The 20,918-nt window shown below is 47.6% G+C and overlaps 1 protein-coding gene across 2 annotated transcripts in view; it reads left to right on the top strand.

The window, feature by feature from the left end:
• PAX5 (paired box 5) overlaps positions 1-20,918 on the top strand; it is a 132,779-nt gene that overhangs the window by 89,473 nt on the left and 22,388 nt on the right. For both annotated transcript variants that reach the window (XM_061445355.1, XM_061445356.1), the window contains exon 8: positions 10,631-10,732. In XM_061445355.1, the coding sequence (XP_061301339.1) occupies positions 10,631-10,732 (102 nt within the window). The remainder of the gene's footprint in view (positions 1-10,630; positions 10,733-20,918) is intronic.

The following is a 20,918-nucleotide window of genomic DNA, read 5'->3' as shown; positions in this document are numbered from 1 at the left end:
TTGGCAGTGGCTGGGAGGTGTGTAAGGGCTGTTCAGGCCTGAGATGTGAGGGAATATGAAATGCGGAAGCGTGTTACGCAGCAGCAGCAAACCAGCCAGAACGGCACTTTCTGCATTTTATCAGGAAGAGGTATTTTGTCTGTGGATTTTAATTTTTGTTTTGGATGATTTTGCATTTGTTTAAGTTCTGAAATATTTGAACTTGGTCTTATTATTTCTATGTTAAAGTTTTATTTCATTGCTGTAAATGGACTGCACAATGAACTGCACTTGTGCCAAAAATTAGTATTTTCTAGGCTAAGATCTTCCTGTTATTTTTATGTGATATTTGTTTTCTCTCCCCTTTTAACATGTCTGCTTGACAGGAGGAGGCTAACTGGTTTCTCAGATAAGTAGACACCGGGGGTTTTTTGCCTTTGAAGGCAACACTTGATGTCATTTCCAAACTAATGCAGATTGCAGAGCAGAGCACTTGATGTAAAGCAAATCCCTTTTGAAACAGTGAAAACTGCAGACTGGTATAATTGGCACCAGTGGTATGACCAGATATGGAGGAGGAGCCTGTACATGTCTCTGTCCTGTGTGCACCTTTGTGCGTCTGTGTGTCCAGGCTGCAGTTTTCTTTCCAGAGCCTGTGGAAGCTGACTTAGCTTCCCTCATACTACTTCATCAAGTCATAATGCTGATTGCAAAGTTGCCTCTTCCCATCTTGCATTATGAGCTGCAGAAATGTCAACAGGGAGTCGTGCCTGTTTCAGGCTGTTTTCAGCAAAGTTTCCTGAAATGTGGTGTCTGGGGAGATGCTTCTCCACACTGATGGAGGGACTGAGACCTGGACCAAGAGCCAGTGAGGGCTTAGCTGAGCTCTGATTGTTGGGTCCTTGTAGCCCAGGAGCCCTTTCTGGGGTCTCCATCCTGGGCTGAGCATATGCAGGGTCCAGCCTCCCTCGGCTGTGGCAGAGCCCTGCAGACCCTCAGTTGCCAGCGTGCTGAGCCGTGCTCTGAAATAAGACTTGAAGAAATGTGTTTCCCTGCCCTGTGAAAATATTTAAGATTTTGGCTTTTTTTCAGGTCTATTTCCTATTAAAAAGCCCACCAGATCTGAGGGAAGTTCAACAATTTAAAGTAGTAAACAAGGTAAAACCAGCCCATAGTAGTGTGCACCAATTGTTTTTGCACTGCTTTTTTAATCTGTCCTCAGTAGCTTACATTTTATATGGCAAAATTATTCCAAACTTGAAAAATATGTTGTTGTTTTTTTTTTTTTAATTATTTTAGTATATTTTTTAAAAAAAGGGAAATCAAATGTTCTCACGTCGTTAAAACTTTTCCTGTTTGCTGGAAGATGTCTCAGTGCCTACCCAGCATATGCCAGTCCGAAGCTTGTCTGCCTACCCGTCCTTGCTTTGCTTTTCTTTTCTCTTTCCCTAATTTTATTTAATGAGCCAATGTTTCTGACATTGAATCAAGAGAGCTGGAAGTACTGGCTAGAGCCCTCGGGGGCTGCAGCAGCAAGTGTGCCCACACACCACTGATGGAGTGGCTCAATGCTGGGTGAGACACCCTCGCCAGCACCCCACTTAGTGCAACACTCGACTCCTCTGTTGGTCCCATGCCTGCCATCGCACCCTCAACTTGGAGATCATGGCTTGGCAACCTAAGGAAGCAATGCACTTGCCCAGGGCTGCTGAGCCCCCTTTTTCTGCCCTGATAGGGTATCAGAGCGTGCTTTTCCCATGCACCACCATGCTTGAGCAAATGCTGGGTGCTGGCAGTAGGGCAACCCTGGCTGTGGACAGGGTTTCCCAGAACCTGTCTGTTTGTCCGCTCCTTTGGGAATAACTGTGCTTGTCAGTAAAAAGAACATGTTCCCAGGTTTAAGCATGCAGGGGAGCACCTGTGTGGCACTTGCAGACTGTGCCAGGCAGACTGCAGCCTCTCACAGAGGACCCTCTCCTGTGGGGAGCTGCTCTGGCTGCAGCAGCATGTGTTCATGCAGCTCCCTGCTGTTCTCCAGGTGGGTTTAGGAGTGGAACAATCTCACAGAAGGGATTTAATGGCTGTGTTGCTGAAATGGCTCCAGACCACTGTGTATCCTCCCACAAAGTTTCATCCTTCTTGTGCTCAACTCCATCCATCCTCCATTCCTGTCAGTGCTCCCTTGATAGATGAAGTGCCAGTGATAGATACTTGTCCTCTCTGGGGCTGGTGGCATAGCGCACCTGGAGAGCAGTGGGACCCTCTTCGTCTGTCTGGCACACATGGTTATGCTTTCCATATCCCTCTACATATGATGCTGTGCACCTGAAACCCACCCAAGCTGTGCCTTTCTATACCCAGACCACCAGTTGCCTGCTAACCCTGCATTGAGATGAACAAAGAGAAAGCTTGCAAGGCATGAAGGTTTCATTTACTGGGGGAGAGGGAGAAGTTAAATTCTGCTTATGCATTGTAGTACGTGGCTACATGTAGTTGGCCATTGTAGTACATTGGCTATGCAAGAATTAGGGTAGGGGTAGGTTCTTGCAGAGTCATTGTCCACCTAGGATACCTTTTCCTAGTCTCCATACAGACATCCCCTCTAATACTTTGTGTGCGTGTACGTTAAATGAGGGGTCAAGCTGGGGAATTCTAATTTTGCATGTGTTACAGGAGGTGAAAGGGACCCACGTGGACTTTGAAAGTCACAGTTGGTGACAGTGCAGCTCAGCTCAAGTCTCAGACTTCTCACACTAGCAACATAAAATACATTTTAATGTACATGGAAAGCTGGACTGTTGGGTTGTTCACAGGGTGAAAGAGCTCCATGGCTGCAAGGAAGAAGGGAAAGGAGTTTTATGCAGCAGCAGCTGAAAGACATTTTCTAGAAGAGACGAGGGTGAGGGCAAAGCACACTGCAGCTCCAGGACTGGTGTTTAGAAATTGCAGAGAAAACAGACTGGAGTATTCATCTGTACATCTTCACTGCTTTTTTGCTTTACCAGAAAGTACCATTTTTCCTTAATTTTTCTTTTTCTTGTCCTGCCTCTTCTTTAAAAGTGCAGTTGTGTCGATAGGAAGAGTAGCAGAGACACCTGCTATAAAGGGAAGCTCTGGACTACTTCAGCTATCTGCTGCTATCTTGCAGATGAGGAGGAAAATAGACCCATATCTGCAACCCCTGTTTCAGTGCACTGTGCTTAATCTGAATTTTATGGCTTTGATAGCAGATTACAGTGCCACTGTCAGAAGCCTTTGCGACCCCAGTCACGGTGGACACTCTGCATTTCAAAACCTCCTCCACTAATCTTTCCCCCACTGCTCCCATTCCCTAGCTGCTAATTTCATGCAGGCACTTAAACATGATGGATAATTGTGTTCTGCTTATCAATGTTTAATTTAAGGGCTGTTCCATCTGACCTGAATGCCCTCTGCAAGAGCTATGCCTCATTATTGATTTCATGGTCACACCTGTGACATTACCTGCTTTGTAGGAAGTAGACTTTGACATTCCTGTGAGGCTTTGGCAGCCAGAGCTAATTGTCAGAAGAATAATCGAGTCAGCAAAATCATTACAGGTGATCTGTGTGTTACCACTGTTTTATCTGCCTCTAATTAGGTGCAGGAGAGGTAACTCATTGCAGTAAGCATGCCGCACTAGGTTTGATGTTCACAAATAGAGAGTTAGAGGAGCACAGGAGGGAAGTTACTCATTAACAGCAGCATTTCAGTGTCTTGGGGTCCTGTATCAGTGGCATCTCTTTTCCTGGTGTAATGGGGAGAGATGCAATCCCGTGGGCATCAGTGGGATGTAAAGTCTGAGCCATGTTCGGACAGGACAGAACAGCCGGCCATGTGTGCAGCAGCTCTGAACCTGAGGCAGTAACAATGGAGACACCACGCTGCTGTTGTGCTGAGCAAGGAGCAGTGTTTTGTGCACAATAAAATGAGCTCACCTTTTTAAGACATACTCATCTGTGGTTTGGGGTGCTCTGCTGCCCTGTGTTGCTGCCCCGAGCAGACCCTGTCTGCAAAATCTGAGTCGCCAGGCTGCAGGGGAGGCAGGACCAGGTGATAGCACTGGTCAGGTCCTTTTCCTGCTAATGGGGTTCCACATTTGGCAAAAACATTTTATTTAGGATAATGATTTAAGCAACAGCGTTAATGTCAGAATCTTTATTGGGTAAGGGAAGAGCTTTTCTAAGTGGGAGATGGATTTGCAGAAGGAAAGTCAGTTCTGGTAACAGGTTTAACTGAAATAGTCTGGAAATTCGGGTTTAGCTTTCCAGAGATCAAATGATTCCCAAAACACCATCTCTGCCATTACTTTGTTTTGTTTTTTTCTGGTGTTAAACTAGCGCATCCATAGCTGTTAAGTCACTCCCTCAGTTCTGGGGTGGTCGATGCTTGGTGTGGTGTGGATGCTGCCAAAGCCCATTGATAGAGCTGGGAGCACTGACTCCTGGAAGCAGCGGGTTGGTTCTGGTCGTCCTGGTGGCAGAGCAGCACCAGGGCAGGTCCCTTCCTGTGCTACCAGTGTTTGAGATCACTTGATGAAGGTGGTGCCATCAAGGCACCACCCTTCTCCCCTCATGCTGTGGGATCTTGTGAGGTCACTTTGGGGAGCACACGGCCCAAAGCCAAGCCTCATCCATCCAACTCCTTTAGGAAGGAGTTTGCCAATTCTGCTGGTGCACTGCTGTCATTTTTTATGCAGCATCCCTGCATGAAGCCAGGTGTTGGGATTTCTTGCATGCAGAGGCTGCTGGGTGAGGGTCAGGTCACAGTGTGGTGGCATCTCTTCATCTCCACTTCGCTTAGCATGAATCTGTATTTCTAAAAATTGTTTTCTGGCAAGACAGGAAGGCTCAGGTGAGGCAGCAACCTCTGCATGGAGCCATGACGGCTGTGCTCAGTGCAGGTGAGCAAGTCTAGAGGTGGGGGGCTGCTTTCAGAAGGGTGAGGGCATGTGAGGTAGACTGTGGGGACATGCTGGGCTGTGGTGGAGTGCCCTGGTCCTAGGCATGACCTTGGCTGGCTGATTCAGATGGGCCAGCACCTCGGGATGAGAGTGAACGCACTTGGGGTTTCGCTGGGACTGCCACGCTGGCTTTCCCAACGCTACTGACCTGTTGGCTTTAAACGTTTGTCTCTGGAGTGGTGGCATTACCCCATTAACCCAGTGTACTGCCTAATCATTGACCACACTCCTGAGTTTATTTTACATCTGCTGTAAGCATGGAGTGGCAGGGGAAGGCTCGGTTTCCCTTGGTGCAGCCCACAGTGTGTCTCAGAGAGGAAAATAACTGGTCTTGCTATTGCAGAGGATGTTTCTGAGTCAGTGGCAAAAGGGGCTATGTAAGACCCCTCCCTACCACCTGAACCCCTGCATTTTCTAATGTATCCTTTTCAATAATTAATTACCTGTGGGTACATTTCTTTCATACTGTTACTGGCAATCTGTTAGATAAAGTAAAAAAAACATGTTGGTGCCCTGTGGTATTGAAAGTGAAGGGTTTTCACACTGTCAGGGTAATGAATTCTGCAAAGGTTTGAAGCACCTGAGCTTGGGAAAGTCCTTGTGCCATGTGTCTGGGAGTGACAACCCCCAGTGGTTAATTACTGCCATGGATGAAAGCTGAGCTGATAGCAAAATGAGATAATTTCATTAATAGTTACATTTGAAGTTAATTCGATTCACGCTTACACACAGTAGTATATAAAGACACACTTGGAAATGCTCTTTGCTGCCTTTTGATTTTTTTTTCCCCAAAGGTGGGTGAATGGAGGAATGCTCCTGAGCTACTCCCTCAGGTATTTTTCACCATGGTTTGGAGACAGGAGAGTCCTTTGCTGCTGCTTGCTGCTGCTTTGCCCCAGTCAGCCTCAGGCAGCTTGTCCTGCAGTGGAGACATTTGCTTGTGCCTGAAAGCTACTTGCCATGTCTGCTCAGCAGAGTGTTGCTAACCTCTCCTTTTTTTTTTCTGGTTGCAAAATAATTTCTTTTATGGAAGAAAATTACTTATTTGCAGTTTTCTTGAGAAATGATAATTTGCTCTCTGTGCAAGAGCACTGCCAGCTTCTGGTGAATGGAGGGATGGACATTTATTGCATATCTTTGGTGTGCAGAGCCAAGCACTTTGACATGTGTCTGTGCCCTCTGGTCCCACAGTGCCAGTTGATGCAGTTATTATTTGGCATTGTCATATTCTGGGATTTGGAGTAATAAGGGATGAATTCTGGCAGGAGTATGTCTAAGACTGGAAAAGATGTGCAGCTTTTCATCCTCTTAGCAAGTTCATGACAGTTGTGTGTATACAGGATCACCTGTAATAGAGGCATTTGCTCTGCTCCCTCCAAAGCCAGCTAGGGTGCTGTTGCTCCCTATCCCATGGGGTACTTTTGCTGCCCAGCAGCGTGGTCCACAGCCTCTCTCCAGGTGGGCCTAGCTGGCATGGTACCAGGCATTTTCAGATGCATGTGCTCCCTCAGCCTGATGCCTATTTTCAGGCAACTCCTCCATGCTTGTGCACCCTGGCACGCTCTCCTGTGTTGGTCATTCACTGGGAGGCCCCAGAGGAGTGCCTGATCCCAGCAGCTCCCTGGGAGTGGCAGTGCTGATGCCCATGCCCATGCCTAAACCCATGCAATCCCCCCCGTGCAGCTCCACACAGTCCCAAGGCAGTGCTGATAACCAGTTACTGCTACCTGCTTGTCTAAGGGTCTGCTTGGCCAGTCTGTCCTTGTAGCACACCTGGATGGGACATGTGTTTGAAATGCTCTGTTGCTTACCATGCTGCAGCGCTTTCAATCCCTCAGACCAGCAGCAGTTCAGTGGTAAACGTTTTTTTCACTGAAGAAAGGGAAAGGCTGAGAGACAGAGGGGGAAAGCAGTTTGTCTGGATGGAGTTCATCTCCAGGATGGAGTCTTCTCCAGTCATCTTGACCTCAGGTCTCTTCTGCTCTGCATCTTTGATTTCCAGAGAGGGGTTAATTGACTGTATCCGTATGATGCTGTGGCAAGGGTTGTGGAGTGCAGGCAGTCCTGCGCAGGCAAGACTCAGCAAGGTGTTTGGGTGTCTGAATCTTTAGGCAGTGGCTTCATAGTGTTGGTACAAGTTGTTGGCAGAAAATCCTTCTCAGTTCTTCTTCAGTTTATCTTCTCCATGGGCTGGAGCTGCAGCTGAGCTGCTCTGTCCCATGTGACACCAGCCCAGTGAGTCGAAGAAGGAGAGGACGGAGGCAGCTCTTCCTGCAGCCGCTTGTGCCCCATCTCCAACTTTAGGCATCTAAAGAAGCTACCCCAAAGGTGTTTCAGAGTATATGTCTTGAAGGACCTCGGTCTTTATGTCTCCATGGCCCAGTGCTAAAATGTAGATGTTAATTTCCTCTTGGTTGCTTTGCCTACATGAGTAAGGTGGGAATACCTTGGGGTGGAGCCTGCTTCTTATCCTGTCTTTGAGCCCTTGGTCACCTCTTGCCAGCCTTGTTGCCTCCCAGCCTCTGCTCGAGTCCTGGCTGCAGTGACCCTGTGTCCTGGGTTCAGCAGTAGCAGTCATTTTTCTCCTTCTTGGTAGCTAGTGCAGTGCAGTGTTTTGACTTTCAGCTCGGGAACAGAGCTGATAACAAGGATGTTTTGGTTTGGCCAAGGACTTTGTGAGCCTCATGCTCTGCCAGGGAGGAGGGGAAGCCAGGAAGAAGCAGAGACAGGACACCTGACCCAAACTGACCAAAGAGGTATTCCATACCACAGCACGTCATGCCCAGGATGTAACTGGGAGTTAGCCGGAAGGGCTGGGGGACTGCAGGGTTGGAGGAGGTATCGGTCGGTGCTTGGTCGGGCTGAGGGGGCAAGTTATCGGTTGGCTGGTGGTGAGATGTTGTATTCTCTTCCCTTGTTATTTCCTTTATCATTGTTATTATTGGTAGTAGCAGTAGTGATTTGTGTTACACCTTAGTTACTAAACTGTTCTTATCTCAACCCGTGGGAGTTGCATTCTTTTGATTCTCCTCTCCATCCCTCCGAGAGCAGGGGGAGGGCAAGAAAGGGGGGGGGAAGTGAGCGAACGAATTACCTGACTGGGTTTAAACCACGACACCCTGCTGTAAACATTTTTCAGCAGATACCAGAATGTTTAATTTGGAAATGAGATGTGGTGGAAACCATACCAGACCCCCAGAACAGGCAGTCAGTGATACTGGCTTCATTTATGGAGAAGCTGAGTTCCTACTTCTCTTGGTGTCTCCAGTGGTGGCTACATTGCTCAGTGCCCTTGATCCTGACTGTGCTGAGTGTGACAGTGGCGTTTGGAGAAAGTGAAAAGTACTGTTAAGCTGCATCACTGAGCAAGAAAAGAGCCACGGTGTCCATTTTTTGGTCTATGGAGGGCTCCAGGATGCTGTTGTGGAGTGCAGTCTATGAGATTCTCTTCTGCATTAGGGACAGCTCACAGCCAAGGGCCAGTGCTCCCTGCCAGCACTGTGGGGAACTTTGTTTCTGCAACCAAATTTAGGTAGATTGCAGATCCTTTTGCCTTCTCTAGGCCTTAGAGATGATGTAATCAGAGTTGAATTTTGTACAGGAGAAAGGAAGCAGGGCAGTAACAAAGGGAGAACATTTTAATCTGAAAGAGCCATTTTCTGCCTGCCTTGAATAATTAGAACTCATGATGCCCTTCCGTAAGGGATCTGGCTTCCCCCTAGAACTGGAGAGAAAATTAATCAATTGTTTGGAACCTTAAATTCTTTCAGGGTGCAAATGCACCATAAATATTCTGTAGGAAGGTCCTGAGAGGAACAGCACACATCTCAATTTGTGGATGCAGAGTGCCAAGGAAAGTGGGGCATGTGCTGAGAGATCACTGCTGCAATGCCTACGTGCCTGATGTTGACAGAGCATTGTGGCATGGACCCCTTTGTCTGATGGGGTGGTGAGGGAAGAGGCCTTCATGGCCATGACCTGGGGGTGGTGAGCTGCAATTTGCAATAACCTCGTTTCTGTCTCTGGTCTCATCAGATGAGGTCTCGTTTCTTTGAAAATAACAAAATAAAAAAAAAATTCAATTTTTATTTTTAGATCAGTTGGAAATTAAATTTTGCCAACAAAAAAAGTTAAAAAATTGTGTTGCCTCATAGGAAAATATTCAGTTTCAACCTCTCCAATTCTCTAAGGACTTGAAAAAATACTCAACCCCTGTTATAAAATCAAATTCCTACACAAAACAATTTGAACGTGAGAATCTATGCATTTCTTCTTGTTAGTGGCACTAAAATTGGCAAAGTCACCTAACTTTTCTTGTTGATATAACACGCCATGTTTTGATGAAGAAACCTGTGCTCATGGTGATATTTGCCCAGCTAATGAACTGGTTTGAGCCAGCAGCATCTTGGAGCTTGCTAGGGCTTGGATGGTCTCCTCCTGGACTCCTTGCCACTTGGCAGGATGGCCCAGGTGCTGTCAGTGCTGCCCTGTGCTGGGGTGGTGGATTGGGCACATCTCCATGGCAGAGCGGTGGCTTGAACAGTGTGTATGGTGCTGCTGGGAGAGGATAGCAGCATCTCTGTCCAGCCGCAGACCCAGCTGTGGCATCCCAGGGTAGATGCTAACAGCACCTGAGTGCTCTGTGAAAGCAATGTATCCTTGGATAACTTACTCAAGGATGCTGTGGGAGTCCAGCAGACCATGAGTGGGCTCCCCATGATCATCCTCCCTAGTGGGGTTTCAGGAATATCTCTTCAGTCTCCTGGCAGACCACCTGTGGCCACAGCAGTTTTTCCCTGAAATCCATCACTTTGTGATGGACTTTCCGTTGTCATTCTGCAGACAGCAACATGTGGGAGCTGTGCCTGGAGCAGGAGGGGGACCCTGGCCCCCGGGTCCAGGGGAGGAGGGAGATGAGGGACACCCCACTGCCTGCTTTCTGTGGGGTTCCATTTCCATGGAAGACCTGTGGGTATGTGATAAAGACATTTCTGCAGTCTAAGTAAAGAGCAGTACATCAGCCTGTGTCTGTAAATCTTTCCCTTCTTCTGGCACCACAGCAAACTATATTTTAAACTGTCTTCATGTCTCAATGTCTTGTGGGTTTTGGCTTTTTTTTTTTTCTTTTTTTATTCCTTTGTGGTGGTGGTGTGGGTTTTTTTTTGTTGGGTGTTGGGTTTGTGGTTTTTTTGTTTGTTTGTTTTTTTTTTAACTGACTTTAATAGGAGATAAAAACAATGTCCTGCATTGTATTTAGATCTCTGCAAACCTTCAGCCAGTGTACTCTGATTTTCTGGAGAGCTTTTGGGGGAAGTGTAATTAACATCAGTGTTATTTCACATTTTGCTGTTTCTGACTTTACAAATCTGAGCTTTAGAGGAACTTGGGAATAGGGGTGAACAGCCAGGCAGGCACATTCCTTTCCCTGCAGAGCTCTGCTCTTCCCTTTCCCATCTCTCACTTCACCAGAGCTTTGTGGCAGCTTATAGAGAAAGCAAAACTGTGCCTGCCCTCCTGCCTGCCCTCCCTGCCAGGCTGGAAATCCCACACTGTTCCTTTGCTGAGTGGTGATGACAAATGTAAGGCTGTGTTTTGGGCATTTGGGGAGATGTAAAACTGTGTCTGCTCGTTGTGATCCTCACGTGGTGATTTGTTGGTTTGATTCCTCAGGTCGTGAGCTGGCAAGCACAACACTCCCAGGATACCCTCCACATGTCCCTCCTGCAGGACAGGGCAGCTATTCTGCTCCAGCACTGACAGGAATGGTGCCTGGTGAGTGTTCAAAGTGGAGGGGGATGGGAGTGCAGGAAATAAAAGGGGAGGAAAAAGACAGCATTTCAGGAGGAGAATGTGGCACTCTGTGGATGCTCTGGGCTTAGGAGAGCATGAGGCAGAAGCCACAGGGCTGGAGGGGAAGGCAAGATGTGAAGCAGGCCTGAGTGAAGGAAGACCAGGCCCCCCAGTGCAGGAGGTGATTCAGCTGATGGACTGCTCAAGCAAATAATTTACACTGGCTGAAAGAGCCCCCAGCCTCCCTCCTGTGGAGCCTGGGGATTGCTCCATTTTGGACCATGCCAGGCGCTTACCATTTGACACCGGTTTTGCTGTAACCCACCTGTTTCCTCTGAATACGCTGTGTCCCTCCATGCTGTCCTACTGCTGAGGTTGCTGATGCTTGGGGGTTGGACTTGTCCTGACCTCCACTTTTCTCTGCACAAGTCTGTGCCCATCTGGCTGCCTCCCAAGGGTTGCTGAGTTATCCTCAGGACACTGTATACCTGTAATTTCCTAACCCTTTGGAGCCGTGCGGTGAGAAAGGATATGTAGCATGAGCCAGCTGATGGCGAGCACTTGCCTTTGTGGCTAATAGGAGTGGAGGGGTGGGCAGAGCAGGGTCTGCAGGCACATGACATCACAGGTGCAGCCATCAGCCGCTGTTGGATGTGTCGGCGTGCGACAAAGGGTAGGACATCAGGATGCTGGCAGTGCCCAGGGGTGGGAGCACAGGGTTTGCTCCTGCCCCAGTGCTGGAGCCTGTCAGATACTGCTGGAAATGAGCACATTTATTTCAGCTTGAAAGAACTGCTTGGATTTCTGCCCAAGCTGTGCCACTTTTGGTCTGGATGTGACAGATACTGCTGGCTATGGGGGAAAGCCCAAATATATGTTAAAAGTCATTAAGTTGGCCTTAAGCATCATATGATTTGAAAAGTGGTGATAAACTGGGGATTCTTTCTCTTTCCCCTGTTGCTTTCCAAGCCCTTTAGGTCATTTGAGCCAGCTTATGGTCAGATTGTTACTTGTAATCACATGGTTCCAGGAAGTGGTGATTTATTAAAAAATCCTTGTATTAGGAAAGTGGGAGTTGGTGACTGATTTGATGTCCAGGGTCTTTCAGGATTAGTCTTTGTTACCAGCTTTGATTATGCTCTGCAATTTGGGTTCTACCAGATCACTAAGGAGTTAAGAAAAAAAATCAGCCCTTTATGTTTGTATTAGAGTTAGAAATTGTCTGCAGAAGTTAGATCATAGGTTGTTTAGAAACCAGTTTTTACACATGAAGTAGCCTCAGAAAGAGCTGCTGAGAAAGTGTCAGATGCAGTTTGTGAGAAGTGAGAATAAAAAGTGAACATCAGAAAGCAAGTCTTCTTTGAAAAGAATGTGAGGTTTCGTCTTTGTTTCATGCCATTTCTCATGGACACGCACACACAGACACTATTGGTATGTTTCTTCTAGTCTCAGCCAGGCCTGCCTGACTGCAATGGCACAGCTGGGTGTTCAAGTCTGGTGAAGATAGGAACTTGCATCAACTCTTCAGCATAACTGCAAGCTCAGCTGGTTGTACCTGTGCTGGAGGGGCACACATCCTGCCCTGTCGCTCCCCTTCTTTTCCCATCCAGTCTCCCCTGGAATGGTTCTTCACCGATGCCCTGAGATCCCCTTCGCTTCAGGAGCATCCTCCTGCTGAGAGTGAGCATTTGAAAGCCTCTGTGCATTAGATACTGTCATTCATGGCAAAGGTGGAGATTTAGAAGCATTTAGAAACATTGTGGGAATCTAGCCTTCTTTCAGAGCACCTTTCACTGAAAACCCAGCTGTGAGCCCTAGAACCTGTAGCTTAATTTCTGGGGAGCTACCAGCCCTTCAGGAGCAGCTGCCAGGGATGGCAAAAGGGCTTGGTGCTGCTCAGCCGGAGAAGGTGCAGTGAGGGTTTCGTGATATAGAGTCATCTGAACCCATTTTCCATGGTAATAGATTTTATTTTTATCTACACATAGGCTTATGTGACCCATTATATTGAATAACTGCACTGTTCCTCCCTCTGGTTCCTTTAATAACAACTTTCTGCTCTAGCTAGTGTGAAGGTCAGCTGCAATTCCTGTAGGTTCTCCTTCTCATGTAAGTGAGAATTTGCTAACTAGCATCCAAAATGCCTTCTTAATCCTTCTTTGACTCATGTCCTTTGCAGGGCCAGTTTCAGAGCCTTCCTAGGGAAAGCACCACAGCCCCCAAGGGGCTGACCGTGAAGCAGATGATGGATCCTGTCTGGTGCTGTAAGCACATCCCTGCTTGTTCCAAAATGGACAAATCTCCGTGCCTGAGCAAGGGTGCATGTTTGGTATACCAGTCTCAGGGATTCATTTCACGACCTGGCACTGCTTTGTTGTAGTTTTTGGACCCTCTCCTAGAAATGTGCTTCCTTGATAAGATTTTTAATTGTTAGCCGTGCATTTCTGCTCATAATTAGGTAGTTGTGTGTGTTAGTGCTTAGAGATGTTGGAGAAATGTATACATGTTAAGACATGGATGGTGTTTTGTTGTATGCATGTTACCACTGCCATCGCTTGTGCTGCTCTGAATGAACCTGGCTGTTGATGCACTACTGGTGTTTGTCCTGCATCTGCTGGGGTCTGTGGCATGCCTGTGGGGCTGGAGAGACCATCCAGCTCTCTGGCATTTCCAAGATGGAAGTGGGAGCTGTGTGGATTAAGCTTCTTGCTTTGTGCTTATTTCTCCTCCGGCTTCCCTGCTGTTCATTCGGCTTCCTATGCTGACATCCGTGGGTCCTTCTCTTCCTCTTGCCAGAGACAAGGATGCACATGGGAGCATGTCTCCACTGCATCTCCATGCCCGGCACAAACACCTGATCCGTGATCTCAGATTGCCTCCCTTCTTTCCCTACGAAAAGAGGGACTTGTATTTATCAACAGGGATTTTCCTTTTTTATGTGGCTTGTGAATGTTTATGGTGGCCCAGAGAATAAATTTCTCTAAAGGAAGCAAACAAGCAAACACATGGTTTCAGTTTCAGCCCAGAGCTTTATGATCCAGGTGCTACATCACTTGAGGCTCCCATAAATGTGGTGCCTCTGCACATAACTGGCCCAGCCATGCTTCTCCTGCCTTTTGGTGGCCAGAGGTGACCAGAGAGGCAGTGCAGATCTAGTAGAGCACAGTGCTCTTGCAGCACAGAGTACAGTGAAGTGCTGTAGTGTGGACACACGGGCAGGTAGATGGGAAAACAACTGGCTGGATGGTCAAGCTTAAAGGTGGTGGTTAATGCCACAATGCCACTGTACTGCAGGGTATGGCCAGGGGTCTGACCTGGTCAGCATCTTCATCCACAACAAGGGAGCACACCTTGTCAGGTTTTCAGATGATGCCAAACTGAAGAATGCTGTTAGTGTCCTCCAGGGTAGGGCTGTCACACGGAGGCACCCATGCAGTCTGGAAGGAACATGGAATTCAAACATAAAATCCTGCACCAGAGAAGGGAGGACTGCAATAAAACTGGCTGCAAGAGGGACTCTGGGGATGTGGGCAGATCGGGAGCTGAACAGTGTGCCCTGGTGATGAAGACAACCAGCAGCATCCTAGCGAGGATTATCCCCCTCTTTGGCACACTTAGACTCACAATGGGAATAGTGCCAGTTTGGGCCTGCTAGCACAAAGACACAATAGCCATGAAGTTGAAACAGGCAAGATGCAAATTGGGTGTGAGGAAAAGCTTCCAACTATTCCCCCATCAAGAGGGTCCAGAGGTGGAAGAAGTTACTCAGAGAGACTGTACAGTCTCCATCCTTGAGGGTTTTTCAAGGACAGGCTGGCTGAAGCTGTGAGCATCCTGGTCTAGCCTCATTGCTGGTCCCACTGTGATCAGGCTCTAGAGACCTCTCAAAGTCTGTTCCACCCTGAAATGCCCCATCATCCCGTGACTCAATGTTTTTATTATGGCATTGATGAAAACATGCTGCAGAATCAGAAATTTGTATGCTTCCGTCTGGTACTGTATGAGGGAGGGACCTGGTTCTCCTGTTTATTAATTCCAGTCACTGCAGCCCTGCAGAATGGGCTCCCAGCTCAGGATCCTCCATCTGCCTGTACTCCGTGACCAGCTGCCCAGCTTGCTTCCTGTCTGGGAGACCAGGCATGGAAGGGGGAAGGCAGCTAGACCTGCTGTAAAATGGGTGACTATTGGTGAATATTCCTGGACATGCTGGGAGTAGACAGGAGATGGACAGCATTGTGTGGCATCTGTCATAGGAAGCCATGGGGTCCTGGAACAGCTACTGCCTGGCCACTGGACCTCACCTGCCTGCTGCTGGGGAGGGATGCAGCAGCTCCTGGAGCAGCTTGACCAAAGTGGACACTTGTCTTTAATCCTCATCATCTAGTGGCTTATGCCTTGAAGCATGAGAGTTTATATCCCTTGTAAATGTTTATTTTGTCTAGTGTAGCTCTCTGTATGTTCTTATTATCTATTTAAAAGTTCAGTCTATTGATTCCTACTAGATTTGTGGTCTCAGTACCATCTCAGAACACAGGATCCCACAGGTAAAAGAAACTCTATCTGCAGAAATTATCTCAAGTAATTTGGTGTTATTTGTTCACACTGTGACTGTATCCCTAATATGCTGTTGCTTTAGAAAGATCAAGTAGTATTTTCCCAGCAGCCTTCCCTTTGTCTCCTGGGAAAAGCAGGCAAGAACAAACTGCATCTTCTCCATCCCATCCAGTACTTGCAGTCCAGTACCTCCCAGCTTTGGTTACTTGTTTCCAAAGAGGCAGTCAGTCTCTGGGCTGTTTTGCTCTTCTGATGGAACTGATGCTGTCATCTGCTTGCAGCTTCTGCTGTCCTTTCTCCCTTTACTACTTCACATCTGCAGATTTACCTTTAGGAGCACAGCAGCAGCTAGGTGGGAGCACATCACTGGAAAATGCAGTGTTGGCAGGGATTTTATTCTGTGACCTCTGTGGGTGTCCCAGAACATTTTTTGAAGTGAGGTGTTTGAAAGGGGGAACAGATTCTATGTGCAGTGGTCTGCTGGTTATGGACAGTTATTGTATTTCCCTCACCTCCAGGAGGCTGGACCTTCTCTCCAGCACTGCTCCTCCTCCTGTGTGGACAACAGTGCACTCCCATCTGGGGCTGGCACGGTGATGGGAGCCAGCACTGCTTGCCTGCGGTCTTTTATTGGTTGTCTCTTTCTCCACATACTACCAGCCTGTTTCCAGCACAGGGTCAGGTCTGTCTTCATGGATCACTGCTTGTATATGTGGGACTGCTCCCAAGACATGTCTGTGGAGGGCAGTGGCCATTGGGAAGGGGACAGAATGACAGACAGGAGCACTGCCAGAGCTGCAGCTTGGGTGCCTGGTCTGAGGACCATGATCCCTAGAGCTGTGTCCATTTGGGTCCTGGCTGGGGCCAGGGCAGGGACCTTATGGCAGTTCTCACTGCCAGGACAGCAAGGGCTTGGCAGGGGTCTTGGGCAAATCATACCCATGTCCAGCTTCAGCATCTGCTTGCCCTCACCATCAGGTTTGTGGTGCTGTAGCTGAGCTGGGGAAAGGTCATCCTCAAAGAGCCATTATTGTTCACTTAAATACTTACTCCTGTTCTTGTGTTAGAAGTGTTGGGACAGTAGCCCCTGCTGCCCCTTGGTTTCTGTTTCCCCCTGTTCTCTCTCCCCATCTCCAGGCATGGACATCCTGCCTCCTGCCCATCCTCCCCTCTCTGGGACTGTCATTCACCCTGTTCCCTGCTCTCCTGCCAGGCCCTGAGCACTGGGTGACAGGAAAGGGTAGACTGTCCGGAATAGTGATGCTGAGAATATAGTCATTAATGGGACTCTCGAAACCCAGATGTCCTTTCTGAACACCAGTAATTTGTTTTTAATGAAAAACCATGCAGTGACCCTGAACAAATGAATTCCCTTTATATGAAGTCTATGTGCAATTCCTGACTAAAGGCACTAGAAAACAGTGACATTCAAAACTGAGCTTTGAAAAGAAAAGCATAAAAAACACCAATGGTGCCATTATCCATCTCTTAGCTAGGAGAAGATCCTAGTTTTAATGTGTGAAGCAGAAGGAGATGATGCTGGGAAACAAAACGTGGTTTTCAGACGCATTTTTTCTCGTGGCTAGCAGGTATTAGTGTGTAGAAGAAGTGAGATTATGTGACCTCTCCCTCCTGGGGCTCTTTCTCCTACCTGAGACTACAAGGAACAGCACTGTCACTCAGCTGCTTGAGCCCAGCCTGCAGTGAGGTGTGCAAGGGAACTGGAATGTGAGCTTTGCGGATTGGAGGCAGCAGTTAGGATATCAGACCTCTGGAATCAAACCTGTAGGAATTGGTGAGGTTTTGTTCCCCCTAGCACACTGAAGACTTAATTCACAGTTATTTTAATGCATTTGTTATTGGTTCTGTCTCTGCCTTTGCCAAAGTTTCAACATAGCCTTTTGTAATCTCCTGACACGCAGCGGTAAATATTTGAAAGCAAAGCAGCTGGGAGGTAAAACACTTAAAAATGGGAAGACAAAGCAAATTATGGTATGTGGGATGACAGAGAGTATCAGTGACACAGCCTAAACTGAGTTCTTCTCTGATTTACAGCACAAAGCTGAAACTGCTTGGTTACATGGGCAGTGATGCTGTTGTGGCCAGTGAGAGTGAAAGGAGAATCAGGCCCCTCGTGCTAGAAGAACTGAAAGCAAATGCAAATAAACCTTAGCATTTCTTTGGTGAAGTGGAGAGTTACCTCCTTGGAGTCTGGAGGTGACTCCTTAGTCCATTCACCATCTGCTCCACCTGCTTCATGCTGGCATTACAGCGGGGATGTTTATCTCTGTGTTGGATTATGGGCATTTAATTTTTTTGTGCTGGTATCACCACTTATTGCAGCCCATGTAGCTTAATCCCAGCCATCACCTGGTATGCCCCAAAACACCTTCACCCCCTGCAGATGCACACAAGAGCACCCTGGACTTCCACCTCCACAGCTGGAAGAGCTGCTGCCACAAGCCAGAACTGCTGAAAGCTGGCATCCTTTGGCTAAGTGAATTTACTGTTTTTCTTCAAGTCTAGTGCTGCTCCACAAAGACGCCTCCCCAGCCTCATGTAATCTGGAGGACAAATCCTGGAGAAGTTTCATCACATACGATGAAGCAAGTGATATACCATCACAAATATCTTGGGGCAATACCAGATTGCAAATAAACTGACAAATGGTTCCCTTAATTAACAATGAAGCAGTTAAGAAAATGGTATGTGTTTATCTGCTGCTTGTGTACACTTTGAGTGAGGGTCTGTGAGCACCTTGGAAGTCTGGAGAAATGTTTTGGCATTCATCTCTCAGAATTGTAATTACCACGCTTGCACAGAGTATAGATAAAATTTATATTGTTTTCAATATGATGTTGTCAGATATTATTTCGTTAAATTGATTTAGAAATTACACTGGAGAGGGCAAGAAGGTGAAATATTGGGAAGCTAACAGCCTCTGGATCTGCTGTTCCCAAACCCGCCTTCCCATTAGAGACCTGATCCTCTGCTGGGGTCAGCTAGACATGACCGCTGGCCACCAAGGCTCTCTGCCGCTTCACATCAGCTGAGGATGAGGTCCCGTGTCCTGTGCTCTGCAGAGCTGGTCCTGTCTGCTCTGTGGGCTCCCTCTGCTCCGGCTGTAATTTCTCTCTCCTCCTATCAAGGTGAGATTCTGTGCATATCTAAACATAAGTAAGCAAGGGGAAGTGTATATAAGCAAAAGGGCCTGTATTTTAGGAGTGAGAAGGAGGAGAGAAAACGTATTGCTCCACTCTTTGGAAATGTCTATGCATTTGTAACAACAAAATTACCATAATTTGCTCGTTAACGCAGCTAAATCAGTCAAGCATTGCTCCAAACACGCAGAGGCTGATTCCTGCTCTAGGTCTGCCAGTGAGTTAAGCATGGTAGAAATTAGCATGCAAATAGCCCTAATTCAGCTGAGCTGTCAGATCCACATTCAGCTGCTTGTTCCCTTTGAAATCCCTGACAGAAGCAGCTCAGGCAAGCCCACCCTCAAGTTGATTCATCCAGAAGAGGTACCAAGGGGCACCTCCTGAGTGACAGTTTGGCTACCTTCAGTCAAATCTATCTGTTGTGTCAGCTGGCTCCTGTGTGGGCAGCACTGAGGGGGCTGTGGTGCAGGGGGTACTTTCCAGCAAGACCTTGATGCCAAAATCATCCCTTCTTCACCCCAGGACAGTGCTGGCATCTGGGGCTCCTGCAGTTGAGCAGAGGCCATGGGATAGGACAGGGCTCTGTTCAGATGGCAGTTTTCAAGTTAAGCCATTGTTTGCAACAAAAAGTATCACTGTTGGGGGGTTTTAGGGCTGATGGATAGAAGCTGCAGTCTATGGTCATTTCTTCTGGAGCCCTGTCGAGGATGCCTGGAACAGGTTGGCTGTGCTTACGGAACTCATTGAGCATCAATGTGGAGGATGCTATGCTGCACAAAGCAGTGTGCAGCTGACATCAGAGGGATGCTACCTGCAGCACCATGGCCTCCTGCCACCCCTATGGATGGTGAGGACAAGACTGGAGGCTCTGTGCTGATGGCACAGGTCTCCATCCTGCATCCCTGAGGGGCAACTGTGGGACTTCTCAGCTCCTGTCACTGGCAACACATGCAGAGGTACCCACAAGAAAAACGGTGGCTGTTCTCTGTTGATGGTTCATTCAGTTTTATGATGTGCTGCCCTCCTTTAAGCGATGTCAGTGATTATAAAAGAAACAGTGAAAATTTAAAAGTTTTTTCTTTCCGTTTTGGGGTTTGGTTTTGGTGTTTTGGTTTGTTGGGAGTCTTTTTGGCTGTTTTGGTGGTGTTTTTGTTTTTGTTTTTTTTTTTGTTTGGTTGTGGTTTTTTATTTATTATGTTACTAAAACTTCTTCTGTCCCCTGCAAGCCTCATTGTGCTGGCAGCTACAACAAACACGAGCCTGCTCTAAAATGCCTGGAAATTTAAAGATAAGGCACTTGTAGATGACATGTTAAAAGCTTGCCCTCTCCTTATTAATTGCATTAGCCCTGTAGGACCTGGCGTGGGGCTGGTTGGCAGAGCTTGTCTTCCACAGTTCACCTTCTCTGAGGCAGCTCTGGAGTCTCCTCTGGGCATCAAGGACATTCACTTTGCATGCAGGGGGTGCATGGTGCACTGCTGTCCTCCCCTCTGGGAACACAGGAACAGCTTTACAAAGAGTTTTCTAAAGGGTCGTTGTCTGCTGACTCTCAGAACCAGTAGCTCCTCAGGCAGTGCATCCCTGATGTGGTAGTGAAAGCTCAGTGGCCAGACACAGGTGAGGTATGCTGCTGCATCCTCTGCTGTCCACAGGTCCTCTCCTGTTTGCTCTGCGTTTGTCATATTGACATCTGTCCCTGGAAACACAATAAGAAAAAGTGAACTGTAATTAGAAAGCCACAAGATCTAAACTAACTTTGATTTTGGGAAATTGTGGTTTGGATTAGTGAAGAAGAACACCAAAAAGCCAGTTAAAGTGCCTGGTACCCTGAGCCGTGCTTCCAATGCAATGCCTCGCATTGCTTCAAAAGCTGAAAAGCATGACTGGAGCTGACCTGGACTGCTTCGTGCTCACAGGGCTGAACCCAACCCCATTGCTCATGATGAGGTTTCTCAGAGCAGAGCAACAGTCATGTGAGAGCACAGAAAACGCGTCATCATTCTGAGCATTCAGCTTTTCTATGTTTGCGTCTTCTTGTCTCATGTCAGTACCCAGAGTTTAAAACAACTGGAGATTACAAAGGCATCGTGGTTGCAAACAAGTTGCCAGAGGTTTTAACACTGCAGCCTGCCCAGCATCTGTCATGCTGCCAATAGTGGTTCAGTCACTGAAGTGGTTCTGTGCCTTATGTGCTGGGTGCACGCGGGAGCCAGACCCATCCACCAAAATCCATCAGGCTGTTTTCTGACAAACTGTATTCTATTATGAGCAAGCACTGAGATCCCTATAGTAAGTGGAGTGAAAAGCACTTCATGGTCTGCTGTGTCCATGGGCAGGAGTGTGATGTGGCTGGTGCGTTCCTGGGGAACTGCGCCATGCAAGGAGTGCACAGTGTCGCCCCGAAGGCAGCAGCCAGTAGCAGGGATGGGAGAGCAGAGTCTCTGTTCCCCTCA

The sequence above is a fragment of the Pezoporus flaviventris genome, unplaced genomic scaffold (genome assembly GCF_033815535.1).
Source record: "Pezoporus flaviventris isolate CSIRO_AGI_PZ_B2104156 unplaced genomic scaffold, CSIRO_AGI_Pfla_v1 ptg000004l, whole genome shotgun sequence".
Classification (NCBI taxonomy): Eukaryota; Metazoa; Chordata; class Aves; order Psittaciformes; family Psittacidae; genus Pezoporus; species Pezoporus flaviventris.
This window is presented reverse-complemented; position numbering and strand designations above follow the sequence as displayed.